The 17,560-nt window shown below is 70.8% G+C and overlaps 5 protein-coding genes across 5 annotated transcripts in view; 2 read left to right on the top strand and 3 right to left on the bottom strand.

Moving 5' to 3' along the window:
* The window catches only part of CHLNCDRAFT_138669 (hypothetical protein), a gene marked incomplete at both ends in the record, with an annotated part of 4,135 nt that extends 3,545 nt beyond the window's left edge, over window positions 1-590 (bottom strand). The window contains 2 exons of the mRNA XM_005844650.1: window positions 50-169; window positions 563-590. Coding sequence (XP_005844712.1) covers window positions 50-169; window positions 563-590 — 148 coding nt within the window. The remainder of the gene's footprint in view (window positions 1-49; window positions 170-562) is intronic.
* Window positions 591-643: 53 nt separating this feature from the next.
* Window positions 644-9,411, bottom strand: CHLNCDRAFT_138668 (hypothetical protein; the record flags this gene model as incomplete). The annotated part of the gene is made up of 20 exons (XM_005844649.1): window positions 644-955; window positions 1,088-1,247; window positions 1,410-1,719; window positions 1,953-2,221; window positions 2,456-2,610; window positions 2,810-2,920; window positions 3,164-3,301; window positions 3,593-3,700; window positions 3,891-3,989; window positions 4,173-4,412; window positions 4,760-5,046; window positions 5,307-5,405; window positions 5,550-5,955; window positions 6,101-6,575; window positions 6,789-7,365; window positions 7,636-7,810; window positions 7,992-8,158; window positions 8,248-8,321; window positions 8,497-8,633; window positions 8,806-9,411. The coding sequence occupies 20 exons, from the start codon at window positions 9,409-9,411 to the stop codon at window positions 644-646; spliced, it is 4,905 nt and encodes a 1,634-aa protein (XP_005844711.1).
* A 193-nt stretch (window positions 9,412-9,604) lies between these two features.
* CHLNCDRAFT_36776 (hypothetical protein) lies at window positions 9,605-11,903 on the top strand. Its single transcript, XM_005844726.1, has 6 exons — window positions 9,605-9,852; window positions 9,999-10,066; window positions 10,312-10,493; window positions 10,753-10,892; window positions 11,183-11,342; window positions 11,570-11,903. The coding sequence occupies exons 1-6, from the start codon at window positions 9,836-9,838 to the stop codon at window positions 11,765-11,767; spliced, it is 765 nt and encodes a 254-aa protein (XP_005844788.1). The 5' UTR covers window positions 9,605-9,835; the 3' UTR covers window positions 11,768-11,903.
* Window positions 11,904-11,968: 65 nt separating this feature from the next.
* CHLNCDRAFT_138666 (hypothetical protein) lies at window positions 11,969-13,030 on the top strand (the record flags this gene model as incomplete). The annotated part of the gene is made up of 4 exons (XM_005844725.1): window positions 11,969-12,234; window positions 12,377-12,428; window positions 12,531-12,654; window positions 12,870-13,030. 4 exons carry the CDS (start codon window positions 11,969-11,971, stop codon window positions 13,028-13,030), a joined length of 603 nt encoding a protein of 200 aa, XP_005844787.1.
* Window positions 13,031-13,874: 844 nt separating this feature from the next.
* On the bottom strand, window positions 13,875-17,138 carry CHLNCDRAFT_138665 (hypothetical protein; the record flags this gene model as incomplete). Its single annotated transcript, XM_005844648.1, has 7 exons — window positions 13,875-14,457; window positions 14,755-14,885; window positions 15,171-15,319; window positions 15,540-15,628; window positions 15,882-16,003; window positions 16,236-16,418; window positions 16,656-17,138. 7 exons carry the CDS (start codon window positions 17,136-17,138, stop codon window positions 13,875-13,877), a joined length of 1,740 nt encoding a protein of 579 aa, XP_005844710.1.
* Between the last annotated feature and the right edge of the window lie 422 nt (window positions 17,139-17,560).

Raw genomic sequence — 17,560 nt, 5'->3', positions numbered from 1 at the left:
GGGGCCCAGGCGGGGGGTCCTTCGCCCCCCCCCCCCCCCCCCCACTCACCACTGATGGAGCAGATGAAGGGGCGAACGGCAGACAGGATGCCGATTTGTCCCCCTGTGAAGCCCTCCTCCCTCCACAGCAGGGCCAGGAAGGGCAGGATGAACACGATGGAGCCATTGTCTGCGGTTCACGGGCAAGCAGGGTGGGCGGGCGGGCGGCGAGGCGGGCAGCGGCGGCGAAGGCGGGACGGTGTGTGGCAGGGCTGTCTCTGCACATCCGGCCAGTTTTACGGCTCACAGGAGAAAGAAGTAAAGCTCTGCCGAATGTCGCCTCCCCAAGGCGAGCGGCCCCATCTCGCGGCCCGGTGACTGGCTGGCGGTGCGGCTGCGGGAGCTGTCTGTGGCTCTTGACACGCGCCGGACTCCTTTCACAGCAGCAGCGAGCCGGAGGGCCACGGCTCGAACAACGACGAAACGAAACCACGCAACTTGGGCCAGCGTGGGCTGGAAGCGGCCGAAACCAGCGTGTGTTGATTACTTGTGCAAGAATTCGAATGCGCCCTGGCCACACTACCCCGATTGCATAATGCCACCGCCCGCATGGCGCCGAGGTTGCGCCCATGCACGCGCTTTCGCCGACGTGTTACAGCGGCGCTCAGTGCGCGTACAGCTGCTGGATGACGTCGGTCTGGCCCCGCGCCGCCCCCCGCACGCGCCGCAGCAGCTCGGCCACCTGCTCCCGCTCCCGCGCCAGCCCCTCCCCGCCCGCGCCACCCAGACGCGCCACCAGCTCATCCAGTTGCGCCTGCGGGAAGTAGACCTGTGCTGTGCGCGACATGCCCACGCTGGGCACGCTGGTCAGCGCATGCTGCAGGTGCCGCGCCGCCAGCTGCGCCGCGTCGCGGAGCCGCTCGTGCCGCATCAGCACCCGCAGCGCGCCGCCGAGGTCGGCGCCGGGAGCCCCCGCCTGCAAGGCCCCAGGCGGGCCGTGGAGCGGCGGCGCCATTACGGCAAGGCAAGGCAGCGCACGGGGAGGCACGGCAGGCAGGCAGGTGGCGGGAACCAGGCAGGAGGCGGCCAAGCGACAACCGCAACCCACACGCAGCGTGCGGGCCGGCAGCAGCAGCAGCCGAGCCGCGCGGCGCCGCACCCGGAAGGCCGCCATGAGCCAGGGAGGCAGCATGAAGGCGGGCTCGCCGCTCAGCAGCGCGTCCAGGATGACGAGGTGCAGGCGGAAGCGGTGCTCGCCGCCCTCGTGCCTGCACGGGCGTGGCAGGCAGGGGGCAGGGGAGAGAAGCTCTGGAGCTGCAAGACGCGGGGCGGGCGCCGAGTTTCGACACAAGTCGGGGTGCACACCAAAGCAGGGCACCCTGGCATGTCACCCCCTCCCTCCCTGCCTTCCTCCCACACTCCAGTCGCACCTGTGCAGCCAATCCTTTAGCCGCCGCCACTCGGCCGCCGCCGCCGCCGCGCCGCCGTCGCCGCCGCCGCCCGACGCCGCAGCTCCCGCCCCTGCCGCCTCATCCGTGTCCATATCGTCCCCTCCTGGCGACAGCAGCGCCGCTGGGGAGCCCACGCCGGCAGCTGCCGAGCAGGCGGAGGGGGAGCCGAGCGCCAGCTGGCATGCCACGCAGGCGGCCGCCAGCGAGGCAAAGCAGCGCTCCAGCGCCCGCGTCAGCTGGCTGCCCACAAACGCTGCCTCAGCCAGCTGGAAGGCGGCGTCGTGCAGGCCTGCAGGCGGGGCGGGCAGCCAGGTTCAGGGGCCAGGATTCACTTGTGAAATGAAGAAAGCGTAGCCCCTCCCCTGGATGCACCTCCCTTGCTCTCTGTCAGTTTCGTGTTTGTTGCATCCCTCCCCCACCTGACCTGCCTCTCCCCACCTCCCCCTGCTACACCTCCCTCCACACCTCCCCAAACATGGCAAGCATATGGGAAGGCACCGGCCCGCCAGCCGCCCGACGCACCCAGCGCCAGCAGCTGCGAAAGGACGGCCTCGGCGCCTTCGCCGCGCGCCGCGTCGCCGCCCGCCCGCGCGCCGCCGCCCGCCAGCAGCGCAGTGCCGCGCTCGCCGCCGGGCATGGCCGCCGCCAGCGCCGCGTGGCCGCGCACCACAGCATACTCCCGCCGTAGCGCGCCCAGCGTGAGCACAGGCGGCGCGCCCTCGCCGTCCTCATCCTCCGGCCCCTCTGCCGCGGCAGGGTCTGCCACCCACGCATGCTGCCGCTCTACCAGGCTGCAGGGCGGGCAGAGGAGAGGGCAGGGGCAGGGCGCAGGGGTAGATGAGCAGCAGGAGCCCAGTCGCAAGCAGAGGCCCACCCCCCGCACGCCTGCCCCATGCACCCTTTGCACCGCCGGCCACGTGTTCGCTGCAAGCGCGGCAGGCGAGGCAGCGCCAGCAACGGCACGCCCAGCGCCAGGCTGGCGTTGCCGAGCTGGCAGGCGGTACAGCGTGGCAGGCCCGCCGCACCTGAGGCAGCTGACGGCGGCAGCGAGGGCGTGCTCCGCTTCTGCCAGCAGGGCGGGCTCGTCCGGACGCTCCTGCACCAGGCGGCGCGCGTACGCCAGCATGGCGCCGGCAGCCGCCTGGTAGTTGCTGCGGCAGATGTGGAAGTCGGCCAGCACCTGCGGTACCGCGGAGTCGTGGCAGCAGTGGAGGGACACATGGCAGGCGGGCGGGAGGCGGTTGGGAGGCGGGTGGGTGGGAGCGCCCAGCACGCAGCGTGCGCTTCTCAACACCATCCCGTTCAGTTTACCACCCGGCAATCCCGCCCAGCCAGGCCGCCACCCGCGCCATGCAATCCTCGCCCAGCCCCGCTAGTACCTTGTACGGCTGCGGAGAGGCGCGCAGGTCCAGCTGCGCCGCACGGCGCCCCAGGCTGCCCACCACCTCTTCCAGCATGGGTACCCACGCCTGCCGCCCGCCACGCACCAGCTGCAGCGCAGGGGCATGCAGGGACAGGCAGGCAGGCAGGCAGGGTCGGCGCAGGGAAGGTTGCCAGCACCAGCGAGCGGCCGTGCCATTGCGCCAGATACGAAGAGAGGCGGCGTGTAGCGGCTGAGGAGGCGACCTCCCTTGAACAAACAAGAGGGTGAGACCTCGCGGCACTGCCTTGTCAACCACACCCTTGCACTCGCACCCGCACATGCCCACCCCCCAGCCCGCCCCCAGCCTCACCGCCAGGTTCTGCGCAAACGGCAGGCGGCAGAGGAGCTCCACGCCACGCGGCGCGGCGCACAGGCAGGCCACCAGCCTGTGCAGGCAGTCCAGCTGCACCTCTGCCACCTCATTTGACAGCAGGGCCACATACGCCTCCTGCAACACACACACACACACACACACACACACACACACACATGCAGCGCGTCAGGGCGGCGTGGGTGTGGCGCGGCTGGTGGGCGCACTTGCAGAGCGCCAGGGCGGCGTGGGCGGGGAGGGGCTGGTGCGCGTGGAGAAGGCCAGCGGGCACGTGCAAGCAGGTGCAACAGGCACACACAGCACGGCGTGGGCGTGGCGGGGGTGGGTTTGGGGGGGAGGAGTCCAGCGGGCGCGTTGTGCGAGCAGGCACGACCGGCGCAAGCAGGAGCAGCGGCCGCCGCGCCGCACCTCGTACCGCCCAGATTCCAGCATGCAGCTGAAGACTTGGGTCCACAGCCGCCCCTGCGCCTGCGCCCGCGCCGCCAGCTGCTCCGGGCGCGGCATGGCGGCAGCTACCTGCGGGGAGGCGCCAGGGGGCAGCGGCAGCCCACGGGCGCACGGTCAGGCAGGCAGGCATCTTGCTGCTGCTGCAGGCGCGGCAAAAGGAGGTGCGCGGCAGCAGCCCTGCACCAGCTGCGGCCCCATCCCAGCCGCAGGGAGGAGGAGTAACCAGGCAGCAGATGTGGCCGTGAAAAGGCGCGCCCACCTGGCGTGCCGCCGCCAACGCGCAGCGTGCGGCGGCGCCGTACCGCCCCATCCGCTCGTACATCGTCGTCAGGGCCTCGTAGTACCGCAGCTCTGCCGCCTGCAGTACCAGGCAGGCGGTACCCAGACAACAGGCGGGATGGCATTCACGCAGGCCAACACCTTGAGCCCAGAGGCCAGAGGGCCACCAATGGCACCGGGCAGGAGCTGGTGTGAAGCGTCTGATGTCAACTGCGAGCAGTGCTGCGGCGAGGCAGGAAGAAAGCGTGCGGCAGCAGCGCACCTGCGGCCCGTCTTCCTTGACCGCGCCGCCGTCCCGGGCCTGCGGCCCCGCCGCCGCCGCGCCCGCGTCAGCCAGCAGCTGCTGCACGCAGCGGCCCACGGCGGCGGCCTGGCCGGGGAAGGCGTCTGGCTGGGCGTACACTGCGGCCACCCGGAAGAAGAGGGAGCAGCTTTCCTCCTCCAGCCGCCGCTGCTCTTCGGGAGAGGCGGCCAGCCCGATCTGGCGGGCGCGGCTGCAGGCCTGCGGGAAGGCACGGCAAGGTATGCGGGCATGCAGGCGGGCAGGCATGTCAGCGGCGGCTGCGAGGCGCGCAGCCAGCCCGCGGCGCGCGGTGGCGGGCCGCGGCACGTGCCGTGCCATGCCAGCAGCAAAGCAGCAAGCAGCACGAGAGGTCAGGCACGTGGCATCATGCAAGGGCAGGGCGGGGCAGGCAGGCTGTGGCAGGGGTGCAGCGGCGCAGGGCGGAGCAGGCAGGGCAGAGGCAGGCAGGGTGGGGCAGGGGTGCAGGCACAGCGGGCCAGGGCGGGGCAGGGCGGGGCAGGCAGGCTGGGGCGGGCCGGCTGGCTGGGGCAGGGGGTAGGGCGCACCCTGAAGAACAGCAGGCGCATGTCTTGAGTGTCAGGCGGCAGCAGGCGCTGCAGCGCGGCCAGCTGCGCGGTGTGGCGCCCCGCAAACAGCTCCGCCGCCACCTGCACCGCCAGGTCGTCGGGCGACGTCTGGCGGCCTCCGCCCGGCTGCCCGCCGCCGCCGCCGCCGCGCGGCAGGTGCAGGGCGGCGCCGGGGGCGGCAGCGTGCAGCGGGGAGGGCGAGAGGCAGAGGAGGCGCTGGGACAGGAGCAGGGAGACGCGCTGGAGATCTGGCAGGTCCCGCACCACTGCAGGGGGGGCAGAGAACAGGGGAGGGGAGGGGAGGGCAGGGCAGGGACGTGATGGAGGGCTGTTGTGACGGTGACGGGAGCATAGGTAGAGGGTGGAAGGGGATGGGAGCGGAGGCAAGGGATGGAAGGGAGGCGGGCGCATGCGCCGGTGCGACACACATCTGCCTGCTCTCCCCTCCCGCGGCACCTGCCTTTGCACAAACACCACCCCACCACAGGCGACAACCCGCACACTGCCCAGGCCCCTTCCTGCTCACCGTGAAGGTCCTGGGAGCTCACGCAGGCCGCCAGCAGCAGGCCAGCCACGTATGAGACCTGCCCCTTGGACACCCGCGCGCGCTTGGCGGCAGCGGCGCCTGCAGCACAGCAGGCCAGGGCAGCAGCGGCGGCAGCGTGTGCGGCACGCGGGCCTGCAAAGCATGGAGCGGTGCACGCATGCACACGAAAGCGCTGCGCCGACACCAACACCAACTCGCACCAGCGCCAGACCCTCCCGCCACAGCCATGCAGCAGCAGCAGCAGCAGCACCGGCAGCAGCAGCAGCAGCAGCCCCAGCAGCGCCAGCAGCAGCGCCGGCATCGGCGCCGGCATCGGCGCCAGCGGCAGCCTCGCACCCGCCGCGGCGGCGGCGCCGCCGCCGCCGTCTCCGATGCGCAACGCCACCACCATGTCAGCGGGGTCCAGGCCTGCGGCGCTGCCGCTGCCAGGCTCCGGCGCGGGCGTGACGGCGGCCCAGTAGGCGACTGCCGCCGCGCGCAGCAGGCCCAGCGCGCGCGGCAGTAGCGCGCTTTCCAGCCGCTGCGCGTCCTCCGGCGCCAGCGACCACAGCGCCATGCTGTGCGACCACAGCGCGTAGCGCAGCAGCAGCGCCAGCTGGCCCACCGCCTGCAGCTGCGCCCAGGACACCTGCAGCAGCAGGCGTGCGCAGGGAGGGAGGGCAGGGGAGTCAGCAAAGGTGTGGGTGGGTGGTGCAGGCATCTAGTACATGGGGTATAGGGGCAGGCGGCCGGGAGGGTACGTGGGCACACACACGGCTGAAGGGAGCAGGCACCGGCTCCGCGCCTCCAGCGGGCAGGCTGGCATGGCACGCAGCGCGCGGCAGGCGGCGGGCGGGCATGCTCCTGGCTTGGCTGGCTTGCCGGGCGGCGGCGCGCGCCTGTGCCAGCGTGCCCAGCGCCGCGGTGCGGATGGGCCCCGTGACCGCCGCCAGCGGCGACCGCACGCGGCTCGCGTCCCGCCAGTCGACGCCGAGCGCGCTGAGCGCCGCCGCCGCCGCCGCCACGAAGCCGGCGCCCTCGCCGCCGCACAGCCGCGCCAGCTGCAGCGGCAGCCTGCGGCAGGCGGCGCGCCAGACGGCCCGCGCGTCGCCGCCGCCGCCGCCGCCGCCGCCGGGGAAGCCGAGGCGGCCACCGCCCGCGGCTGCCGCGGGCGGCGCGCCCACCGTGCCGCCAGCCACGCTGCGCACCACAGCTGGCAGCACAGTGGCACTTAGGTCTAGGCCTTCCCGCATGCACGCCCACAACAGCCTGCAGGCAGGGGATGGGAGCTGCTTACAGGAGGCACTCTCCACATCAGCGGGCAAACCCTACACGCCCTGCCTGCCCCGGGGTGGCTTCCTTCCGAAGCAGGCATGCGGGGTGCAGGAGCGCGCGGCGGCGCCTCGCCTCGTCAGCTGTCCGCCGCCGGCCGCCCGCTCGAGGGCCCCCGCCGCGCGCAGCGCCGCCGCTGCCTGCTCCGACTCCTCCTCCGCCGCCGCCTGCCACGCGGGCGGCAGCTCGTCGTGCAGCGCCAGCTCGGGCGCCGCCGCGCCGCGCAGCACGCTAAACATGCCGCCCTGGCGAGCCACCAGCAAGGAGTGCGGCTCGCCCTGCGGCGGCACCTGCAGCAGCGCCACGGGGGCGTGCTGCAGCTGCCAGGCAGCTGCGTACGCCTCCTGGAAGGCGGTCCACTTGGCCAGCACCCCGCTCAGTGCGCCGCCCGCGGTACCGCCGATCGGTCCCGCCGGCTGCGCCGTGGCCGCCACCCAGCGCGGCAGCTGCTCCTTCAGCTCAGCCAGGTCCGCCTGGGCCACCTCCTCAGCTTCCACGCGGCTTCCCAACAGGCCCAGCGCGGCGAGCAGCGCGGGCCGCGACAGCCGCCCCGGAGCCACCACCGCGTCCGCACAGGCGGCGGCCAGGGCGGCGGGGCCCAGCGCCGGCGTCGCGCCGCCGTTGAGCTGCGCCTCCAGCGCCCGCCACGCCTCGCCCGCCACCTGCACCGCCTGGCCAGCCTGGCAGCCGTCCAGAAGCTGCTCCTCCAGCAGGGTCACTTGGGTCGCTGCACCAGGCAGGCAGGCAGGCAGGCCAGGCGAATGGAGCGCATGCGGGATGAGCAAGGGTGGCAAGGGGAGCCTCGTGAGCCACGCAGAACGCACGCATGCGCGGCCGGCTCCGCGCTGCATTGCCAGAGGCTGTTGCATGCATTCAATGCCTGCAATCAACATGGTGCCGTGCATGCAGCCCGCTGGGGTCCCAGCACAAACAACACTGGCATCAGGCCTCGAGCGCCCTCGCCCTCCTGCCCTCCCTCCCACGCCCCCCTCCCCACCTGACTCTGGGGCCCCCCCCTGGAAGGCGAGCGACACGCAGTCCACCCGCCGCCGCCCCTGTGCGTCTTCATACAGCAGCCAGGCGCCCACAGTGTGCAGGGCCACATTCTCCAGTACCAGGTCGTGCAGGCGGTGGACGGAACCCTGCAGCCGCGGGCCCAGCTCCACCAGTACCTGCGGGACCAGCGCGGTACCGTGCAGCCACGTGTGTGTGTGGGGGTGAGTGAGTGCTCAGGGGGTGAGCAGCCGAGGTGAGGGCCAAGGATGGAGGGGTTGAGAGCAGAAGGCAGCGGGCGGCGGGAGAGAAGGGTGGGAGGAGGCGAGGGGCGGGGGCTGGCGGGCACGCGGCACGCACGCCAGGCCCGCGACGTGGCCCAGCCGGCTGGCTTGCCTTGTACGCCCCCTCCCCGCGCTGCTCCAGGAACACTTCGTAGGTGGTCAGCATGCCTGCCTCGGGGCTGGCCTCCTCGCTGGGTGAGAAGTAGACGAGGAGGATGGAGGTGGAGGCATCCAGAGGCTCGGCTGCAGCAGCATCGGGCAGGCAGGCAGGCTGGTGGGTGTGTGCGCACGTGGCGCGCGGCGTGGCAGCAAGCGCTTTGCACGGAAGCCACCTGTCAGGCGCGCCAGCGTCGGCACCCACTCCCCGCTCATGCTGGCCGGCAGGAGGTCTGCAGAGTGCACCAGCCTGCAGGAGATGTGCGGGCGGGAGGTGGGCAGCCAGGCAGGGGATACGCTCATTGCCAGCCAGCTGCCGAGCAGGGCAGCAGGCGCATGCCCGCAGGCAAGCAGGGCAGGCAGGCAGGGTGGCTGCAGGTGGGAGAAGGCAGGAGCAGCCAGCCGCAAGCGTCCCCTCCTCTCACCTGCGCGTGGGCAGGTCCCACAGGCGCAGCTGGCCGCCCTCGTGGATGGCGGCCAGCAGGCGGCGGTCCATGAATCGCAGCTCCAGCAGCTGGCGCACCGCCTGGCCGGTGGGGCGCCCGAAGAAGCCACCCAGCATCTGCAAGGCATGGCGCAGCAGCGGATGGGAGCGGTATGGCAGGTACGCAGCGAGGCGAGGCGGGCAAGGCAGCACACCGGGCGCAGGCGGCTCCCAGCGCGACGCTACATGCGGGGCAGACGCTGCAGCAGCCCTGCGCCCCGAACAAGCGTCGCCGCATCGGCCCACACACCTTGCCAAAGCCGCTGGTGGGCGCCAGCACAAAGGCGTCTGCGGCGTCGGTGCTGCCGGCGGGCAGGCACACCAGGTTGCCCTCCTGCGTGCCCACGCACACAACGCCGCCCACCTCCAGCAGGGCTGTGGGCTCCCCTGCCCGCTGGAAGAGCGGCGCCAGCGGCACGCTGGTCACCGCGCCGGGCGCCTGCAGCTGGCGCAGCAGGCTGGCGCCGCCCGCCGCCTGGCTGCTGCTGTGCCGGATGGTGTGCAGCGCGCCGTCGGCGCTCACCACGGCCACCAGCGTGCCGCCGTGCTGCGCCGACTCGGTGCAGCTGACCGCGGGCAGCAGCGGCGCGGCAAAGCGGAGCCGCGCGCCGCCCTCTCGCCGCTCCTCGCACACGCTGACCTCCTGGAGTCGCAGCTGGCTGGGCGCGCCGCCCTCCAGCTGCCACACCAGGCACCGCGAGGCGCTGCTGTTCTGGTGCACCTCGCTTTTCCCCGCTCGGGCCGTCCCCTCTGCCAGGGGCTTGAATTGGAAGCAGGCTGGGGACTCGCCATCAACCCCCACTTCGAGTATGGGCGCTAATTGCTCCACCAAACACAGCGGCACCTCCACCGCCATGCTGATCGAACTCAGGCTATGAGCTCAATCAAAGACCCTCATGGACGGCTCAGATGTATTGCACAGTTGTGCAGATCGCGATGTCAATGCCCGATGAGGCAGGCATAAAGGCTCGAGAGCATTTTGCATCGAGGGTGCCACGCGGACATCCAAGCCCAAGTCGGAATGGCCGTGTGGGTGGCACAGGTGTCAACTTACTTTGAGAAGAAGATAGGGCAGGTGCAGCTTCTCGCACACGACGCTGACCCCCCTAAAGACCTAGCCTTGCTTTGCCTGTGCTCGGTCGGCAGCCGTGGTTGGCGGCAGGACTGCAGATCAGCGCAGGGCTGCAGAGCTAGGCCGCCGCGGCGGGGAGATCGCGGCGGGTCGAGGGCACAGAACCCCACCCCAGCTCCCTTGAGCGGCAGCAGCAAGGCGGGGCACCATGTCCACGCAAAATAGGCGAGTGGGCCGGCGCGGGGGCCGCCGGGAGAGGGCCGTGCAGGGCTGCCGACCGCCGGAAGCGGGCGAGGCGGTGGGCGCCCTGCTGGTGCCACCCCACAGCCAGCTGACTGTGGCTTGCTTGTCCGCGCTGCCACTGGCTGCAGGTACACCGTCACACCGACGGTGTCGGTGCTGGCGGTGATGAAGGGGCGGCTGGCGGGCGCCACCAAGGGTGCGCCTCGCAGCAGTGGCTCGTGTCGGCACACCCTGCTGCCCTCTCCGCCCCAACGCGGGCCTGCTGCTGCCTGCCACAAGCGGCCCGCGCTGCAGCCGCAGCTCGAGCCCTGCACCACCACCCCGCATCCCCCGCCCTCTCCCCTTCCATATCCCCAAACCCTGCGCCAACCCTGAGCACTCTCCCCCCTACTCGCTCCCCTCCCCACCCGATGCCGCACCCCTCCCCCTTCACCGCCGCAGGCCATTCGCTGCTGAAGAAGAAGGCGGATGCGCTCAACATGCGGTTCCGCCAAATCCTCAAAAAGATTGTGGACACCAAGGAGGAGATGGGGCGCGTCATGAAGGCCTCCTTCTTCTCGCTGGCCCAGGCCAAGTACGCCACCGGCGACTTCAAGCACACCGTGTTTGACTCGGTGGACCAGGTGGGGTGTGGCGCGGGGCGAGAGGCGGATCGAGAACCTGACCACCGCTTTGTGCTCGTCGTGTCGTTGCATGCGGGGCGGGCCCTGGGGTAGCCGACGCGCGGATGTGCGGCCAGCCGTGCCTGGCGCCGCCGCCGCAGCCCGTCGCGCGGCCCGCGCCCGACCACCCTGCCACCCCACCCCTCGCGCCTCTCTCTTCCTCTCCTTCTCCACTCGCCCGCTCATACACGCGCGCCCGCTGCGTCGCACCGGCCTGCAGGCGTCCATCAAGGTCAAGGCCAGCACCGACAACGTGGCAGGCGTGAAGCTGCCCAAGTTTGAGAGCGTGAAGGAGGGGCAGGACAGCAAGCTGGGCCTCATCGGGCTGGGCACCGGCGGCAAGCAGATCCAGGAGTGCCGGTGCGCGGCCGCCGGCGCGCCTGGCTGCCCGCCGGCTGTTCGCTCGCGAACCGCTGCCTGCATGCGTGCCTCGCTGCCTGCATGCTGGGTGCTTGGCATGCCTGCTGTGCTGGCATTGGGTCACCCCCCACACAACACGCTGGCGATGTTGCGTGGGCCCCGCATCTCGCTGTGGCGGGCTGCACCCCCTGCTCTGTCGCTACCCGGCCACCCCACCCGACCACCCTGCTGATCTCTCCCTCCCATCCCCATCCCCACCCCCACCCCCTTGCCCCCTCCCCCCCATGCAGCAAGTCGTTCATGACGGCGCTGGACCTGCTGGTGGAGCTGGCCTCGCTGCAGACCGCCTTCCTGACGCTGGACGAGGCGATCAAGACCACCAACCGGCGCGTGAATGCGCTGGAGCACGTGGTGAAGCCGCGGCTGGAGAACACGATTGCCTACATCAAGGTGGGTGGCTGGGTGGCGGCTGCGGCCAGCTGGACTGGATGGGCGGCGGGGTGGCTGGAGCCAGCTGGATGGGCGCCGCCTGCGGCCAGCTGGATGGCTGGCTGGAGCTATCTTCCTTGGCCCTGCCAGAGGGGAATCTCTACAGGCTGCCGAATCCCGCGACACAGCGCGCGATGACAAACGCGGGGTGCCAGCGCCGACCCTGCCTTGCCTGGCTGCTGCTGCAGGGCGAGCTGGACGAGCTGGAGCGCGAGGAGTTCTTCCGGCTGAAGAAGGTGCAGAGCAACAAGAAGAAGCACGCTGAGCTGGCAGAGGCGATCGAGGCGGCGCGGCGCAAGGGCGAAAACGGCACCGCGGCGCCGCCCAGCCAGAACAAGGCGGCCAACGTGCTGGACCAGGCAGCAGATGCCGACATCATCTTCTGACCGGCTCAAGCATGTGCTCTGCTGCTCAGGCCGTGCCGGCGCCTTGTGACGCCGTACGGCCAGTACTGCCGCTTGCGCGCGCCTTGTATTCTGACAAAAATCGCCACAGCAACAGTAATTCAAGCCACACAAATCCATTTCCAGCCTATAATCGTGCATTTTTCGCCCGGCTAAGTGCACAAATAGCGCACCGCACGCAGAATGAACACGCAGATGGCCAAACATAGCAGCAGCAGCCTGGGCGCCGCGAGCCTGACCCAGCAGCGGCCCATCCAGATGCGCAGCGCCGGCCGCATTGCACCCCGCGCCCTGTTCGCCACCAAGAAAGCCGTCGCAGTTGAGGAGCCACCGGCGCCCGCCAAGCGCGGCCTGTTCGGCCGCGCCGCCACCACCACCAAGCAGCAGCCGGCCGCCGCCAAGCAGCAGAAGCGCAGCAGCATGGCTGTTGACAAGGCAGCCGAGTACGAGTGAGTCTGGCTGGCTGGGTGCTGCTGCTGCCGCCGCCGCCGCCGCCTGGGCTGATGCGCGGCCGGGGTGCCGGCGCCTGAGGGCGATGCACCCTGCGTGCCCACCCACCCCCTGCTGCCGCCGTGCCGTGCCTGTTTGCAGGAAGCGCCAGGGCCTCCTCAGCCGCGCAGTGAGCGCGCTGGACTTTGCCGAGGTAGGGAGGCGCAATGCATGTGCCGCATGCGCATGCCCGCCGCCGCCCAGCCTGCGCTCACGTCGCCTCCTGAACTTGCTCAACCGATTCTCCCTTGTTCAGGTGCGGTCCACCTCCGACGCGGAACTGCTGTACGATGCCAAGTACGGGCGGCGGGACGAGAGTGGCAAGATGACCAAGGAGCAGTACGGCGCGCTGAAGCGGCGGGTGGTCGGCACCGCCAAGGGTGCGCCGTTTATTGAAACGAAGTTTGAAACGTTCCGATTGACTGCTTCTAGTGCTTGTTCGCCGCAGCGCCGACCGGGCTGCCGCTGGGCTGTGGCGCCGTCTTGCGGGGGCCAAGCTCGCCCTCCGCCGCCTGCTTCCTTGCTGCCCCATCCTGCTGCCTGCTGCTGCCTCGCCTCCTGCCCCGCCCTCATCCCATCTCCCCTTCTCCTGCAGACTACTGGAAGGACTGGGTGGACGTGAAGGGCGAGTACACCGACAGGGGCTTTGTGGCCAAGGACCGCGCCTCCACCGCCTCCTCCGTCCCCGCCCTGCCCTTCCTGGTCGCCACCGTGGTCGCCATGCTGGGAGCCACCGTCGTGCTGTTTGCCGCCTAGAGTGACGAGCTCGGCGGGATGGGTAGAGCTCGGCCGCGCGCCCAGCCGCCATGCAGCAATGCCGCCATTTGTCCAAGCTTCCAGCGGCACTCGCAGCGCCCATTTGACCCTTGCCATTTCGTAGCCGCTTGCGGCTTTATTCTTTCATTAGCCCAACGCCCCCTGAGATTTATCAATCCCTTCCTGCCCCTACCTGACATTTTTTACTGCCTGTACACTGTCAAGCGCAGCCTGAGCACTCTTGTCTGAACCACGCAACGCCCGTGCATGCAGCTCAACTGCTGTAAGCAAGGTTACAGAATCGATAGGAGGCAGGCTGGACGTCAGGGCGGATACCATTATTGAATGTGCGGCGGCAGGTGTGCAATGCTGCTCCGCGGGTAGAGACAGGTGAGTGATGTAAGAGCATAAAGCAGCGGCGAATCAATCAGGTCAGCCTCTGCAAGCTGGAAGGGGCGCCACTGAGCGGGGCAGGGCATGCGTCGGCAGAGGGCAGCGGCGGTGGTGGGGGCAGAGGGGGCCCAAAAATACAGTGTCGGACGTCTGGTGGCGACGGCGCAAGAGTGCTAGGGGAAAAGAATTGGGTGCGTGCGTCTGTGCGCGCTCAGCACTCAGAAAGGGTGGGTTCGCAGCAAGAAGAGAGAAGACAGCTAGCAAGAGTGCGGCCTGCACGAGGCTGCAAAAGGTTGAGTAAAGGAGGTCTACTGGTGAGAATGTGAGCTGCCAAAACTCCCCAATAAGTTAGATGAAGCGTGCGCCATGTGCATGCGTTACCCAGCTGGCCGGGCTGCAGCGGAGCGTGGCGGAGGCGGTGGCGAGGGGGCCATCGAGGCCGCCGCCGCCGTCACGCCGCAGCCTCCTCCTCCCGCTGCTGCTGCACCTGCTGCTGCTCCTCCTCCTCCTGCAGCACGTACGTGTGCCGTTCCTTGAACCCGATGGTTACGTCGTTGAAGAGCTTGAAGTCGGAGGCGCCGCCAAACAGGCCGTCGCCGTCGCCGCCGACAGCCACCGGTTCCTCCTCCTCCTGCTTGGCATACGTGTGCCGCTCCTGGAAGCCGATGGTCACGTCATTGAAGAGCTTGAAGCCGTCGGCGCCGCCAAAGAGGCCGCCGCCGCCGCCGCCGCCGCTGCCGCTGCCAAAGCTGCCGTCTGCCGCGGCGGCGGCGGCCGCCAGGCTGCCCGCGCCACCGCCGCGCGCGCCTGGAGGCTCCAGCGTGGTGCAGGGGCTGTTGGCTGAGGAGTAGGTGGTGGCGCCGCTGCTGCCGCCGCTGCTGCGCTGCGTGCCGCCGCCGGCGCTGAAGTCGCCGCGGGGCAGCGCCATGGGGATGGTGATGCTGGGGCGGGGCGGCGGCGGCGGCGGCAGCGTCCAGAACTCGGCCTCGCCGTCGCCGGCATGTGCCCGGCTGGCCTCCTGGTACATCTCAGCTCTGCAAGGGGTTGCGGGATGGGGAGGCGGTGAGGCGCCCGCGCCTGGTGGGACCGACGGTGGCGGGGCTTGCTGGCGGTGGTGGGGAGAGACGGCGAGGGGCTCGCCGCGCTGAGATGCCCCTGCCTGCCCCATGCACCGCCGCCGCGGCGCCTGGCTGCGCGCCGGGCGTGCGAGCTGGCTGCGGTTTCGGCTGCGGCGCCTGCCCTGCCCTGCCCTGTCCTGCCCTTGCACTGCCCCTGCCTTGCCCTGCCCCTGTGCTCAGCCCCGCAGACCCGCAGACCCCCAGCCCACCCACCTCATGAGGCGCATGCGCATGATGACGTTGGTGGCGGTCTTGGGGGTCACCACGCTGGCGGACACCCGCCCCAGCGTCTGCAGCGACTTCTGGCGAGCCATCTGGTACTTGCTCACGGTGGGCAGCGACAGCTGCGGCAGCCAGGGGGTGGGTGGGGCAGGGAGGCGGAGCAGGAGTGAGGCAGCAGGCGGCAGGGGGCAGGGAAGCGGAGCAGGAGTGAGGCAGCAGGCGGCAGGGGCAGGGAGGCGGAGCAGGAGTGAGGCAGCAGGCGGCAGGGGGCAGGGGCCGGGCCGCAGCGCGCGAGCGGGGCAGGCATGCGGGCCCCGCCAACAGATGTAGTGTTGGGGGCCCAGCGCAGCAGCCGGCGCGGCGGCCAGCGCTGAGGCAGGCGCGGCAGGTGCTGCGGCAGGCCGCACCTGCGCCTCTGCCGCCGCCGCCTCCACCGCGTCGTGCAGGGCGCAGAACTCTGCCGGCAGCGCCACGCGGCCCTCCAGAATCTCCTGACGGGACACCCCCTTGCCATACACCAGGCAGTTCAGGCTGCGGTCCACCCTCGTGTACCCGCCTGCGCAGGGACAGGGCAGGCAGCGGGTGGGGGTGCTGTGTTGCTTGGTGGGTGGCGGGGTGTTTGAAAAGGAAGGCAGGGCACGGAACAGAGGGCAGGGGAGATAGCTGGGGGAGGGGGCGAGGGAGGGAGGGAGGGAGGGCATGGGGCCGCGGCTGCCTCCGTCACGTGCCGCTGCTGCTCCCGGCTGCGGGCGCGCGGGCGGCGGCCGGCCACCCACCCCGCACGGACAGATCCCAGATGGCGCCGTCGGACACCATGGCACAGTAAGGCCGCATCTTGCGCCCCCTGGCCACGCCGTCGCGGTGCCTGCAGGCCCGCGCAGCGCGGAGCGGCGGGCAGGCGCGGGAGCGAGCGCGATCAGCCTGTGCTGCCCACGCTCTCCCACGCTCTGACCAGCCACTCTGACCAGCAAACGCTCGAGCCGGCCGCTCCTTCCCTCGCGGGACGACAGCTGTGCGCAGCCTGCGTGGCCCGCCTCGCGGCCGCCCCGCAGCCTGGGCTGCCTCTGGGCTGCCGGGCGGCTGCCGGGAGGCTTCCAGGAAGCCGGGCGAGGACTCACATGATGAGCGTCACGCCGCCGGCGGGCGCCTCTGGGTCAAAAGGGTCTGCATCCTGCGAGATGGCGGCATCAAACCCAAAGCTGCCGCGGCTGCGCATGAAGGCCGCCAGCTGCTCCGTGTTCTGCACCAGGGGGAGGCACGGGTTTCCAGGGCGGGCAGGCGCGGAGATGTGGTGTGAGTTATACATCAACCGTGTGAGTCGGCTGGATGCTGTGGACCCGGCGGGCAGGTGGCGCCGCGCCTGCTGCGCTGCCGAGCACGCCGCACCCCAGCCTATGTGATGGCTCCTGCATCGGCTGTGCAAACCGGCCCCTCGGCAGGGCTGGCGCCGGCGGCGCCCCACCCCACCGCACCTGCAGCACGTGGCAGCTCTCGGTGCGCTGCAGCCCAAACGTGATGCCTAGGCTGCAGTGGCGCAGCCGCATGAAGCAGGGCGGCGACCAGCTGCCGTCTGGCAGGCGGCTGATGACGCAGCCCTGCCCCCAGGCCATGCCGCCCACCAGCCCGACCTTCCGCTGCACGAAGAAGGCCAGGCCCTGCGGGGGCAGGGGAGAGCACCAGCCACGCACACAATGCATGTTGCAGAACCGGCAGCGGCGCCTCCGCCTGGCTGCGCCAGACCAAGTGAGGAGGTGCGGCGGCGCTCCCTTACTCGAGTGGAATCAATAATCAGGGCGCGCAGGTGGGCAGGCAGGCAGCACGCAGGTGGCAGGCAGGCTGGTCAGCTCCAGAGCACAACACCCCGGGCCCCTCCCTCTCTCGCAGTCGCTCACCTTGGCAAAGCGCAGGGCCGCCTTTGGCAGCGGCGGCTTGGGCTCGCCCACCGCCTCCACCGCCCGTATCGGCTGCTGCACGCGCTCCAGCACTTCGACAGCCTCCAGGCAGCGCTTCAGCAGCAACAGGTGCGCCTTGCCGCTGTACGCGAGCGTCGGGCGGCGCACCTCCACGGCCGGCTCCTCGGCGTCGCCCTCCAGGCTGCCCAGGCTCCTCAGGCTGCACGCCCTGCTGGACGACCGCGTGAGGCGCCCCAGGGTGGGCTTCTTGGACAGCTGGCGCTGCATGCCCGCCAGCGTGCGGCCCTGGCTGCCGTGCTGGCTGCCGCCGGAGGGCGACGCGAGCGCCGGCGGCGGTGGCGCCGCCCCCAGGCCCTCATTGTCTGCGTCCTCCCCCGCCGCCGCCGCGAATAACGACTGGACTAGAGCTAGGGAGCGCTGTGTCTTCAGCGTGCGAGTGGTGGTCCCACTGGTGGTGGACATAGTGCTGGCAAGATGGACCCGCGCTCGTCACGTCCCCCGGCCCCGCAAGGCCTCTAGCATTGTCATGTTCACGCAAAAAATGGGAGCATGCTGCCGGTGGGCCGCGGGTGATGCATCAATCATGCCCTACATGGCAGCACGTGAAATGCCATGCGAGCGCCGCCGTCAGGCGGATCTGCAAAGTTTCCCCCCGCCCCAGTGCACCAGCGTAGGGTTCTGACACGAATTGCACAATATCGCGACAGGGAGCTCATTCCAGTTGACTGCCACTTGCCGTCGGTTCCGCACTCTCTGGGCCTGCTGGGACCATGGCGGGCGCCTTGGCTGCCTCAGAACAGCTAGGCCAGCGCCTATGGCGCCACGCAGGATGCAGACAGGCACAGAACCACCCACACTTGAACCGAGCCGCCCGCAGAGGCCAG

Source organism: Chlorella variabilis, assembly GCF_000147415.1.
Source record: "Chlorella variabilis unplaced genomic scaffold CHLNCscaffold_21, whole genome shotgun sequence".
Classification (NCBI taxonomy): domain Eukaryota; kingdom Viridiplantae; phylum Chlorophyta; class Trebouxiophyceae; order Chlorellales; family Chlorellaceae; genus Chlorella; species Chlorella variabilis.
This window is presented reverse-complemented; position numbering and strand designations above follow the sequence as displayed.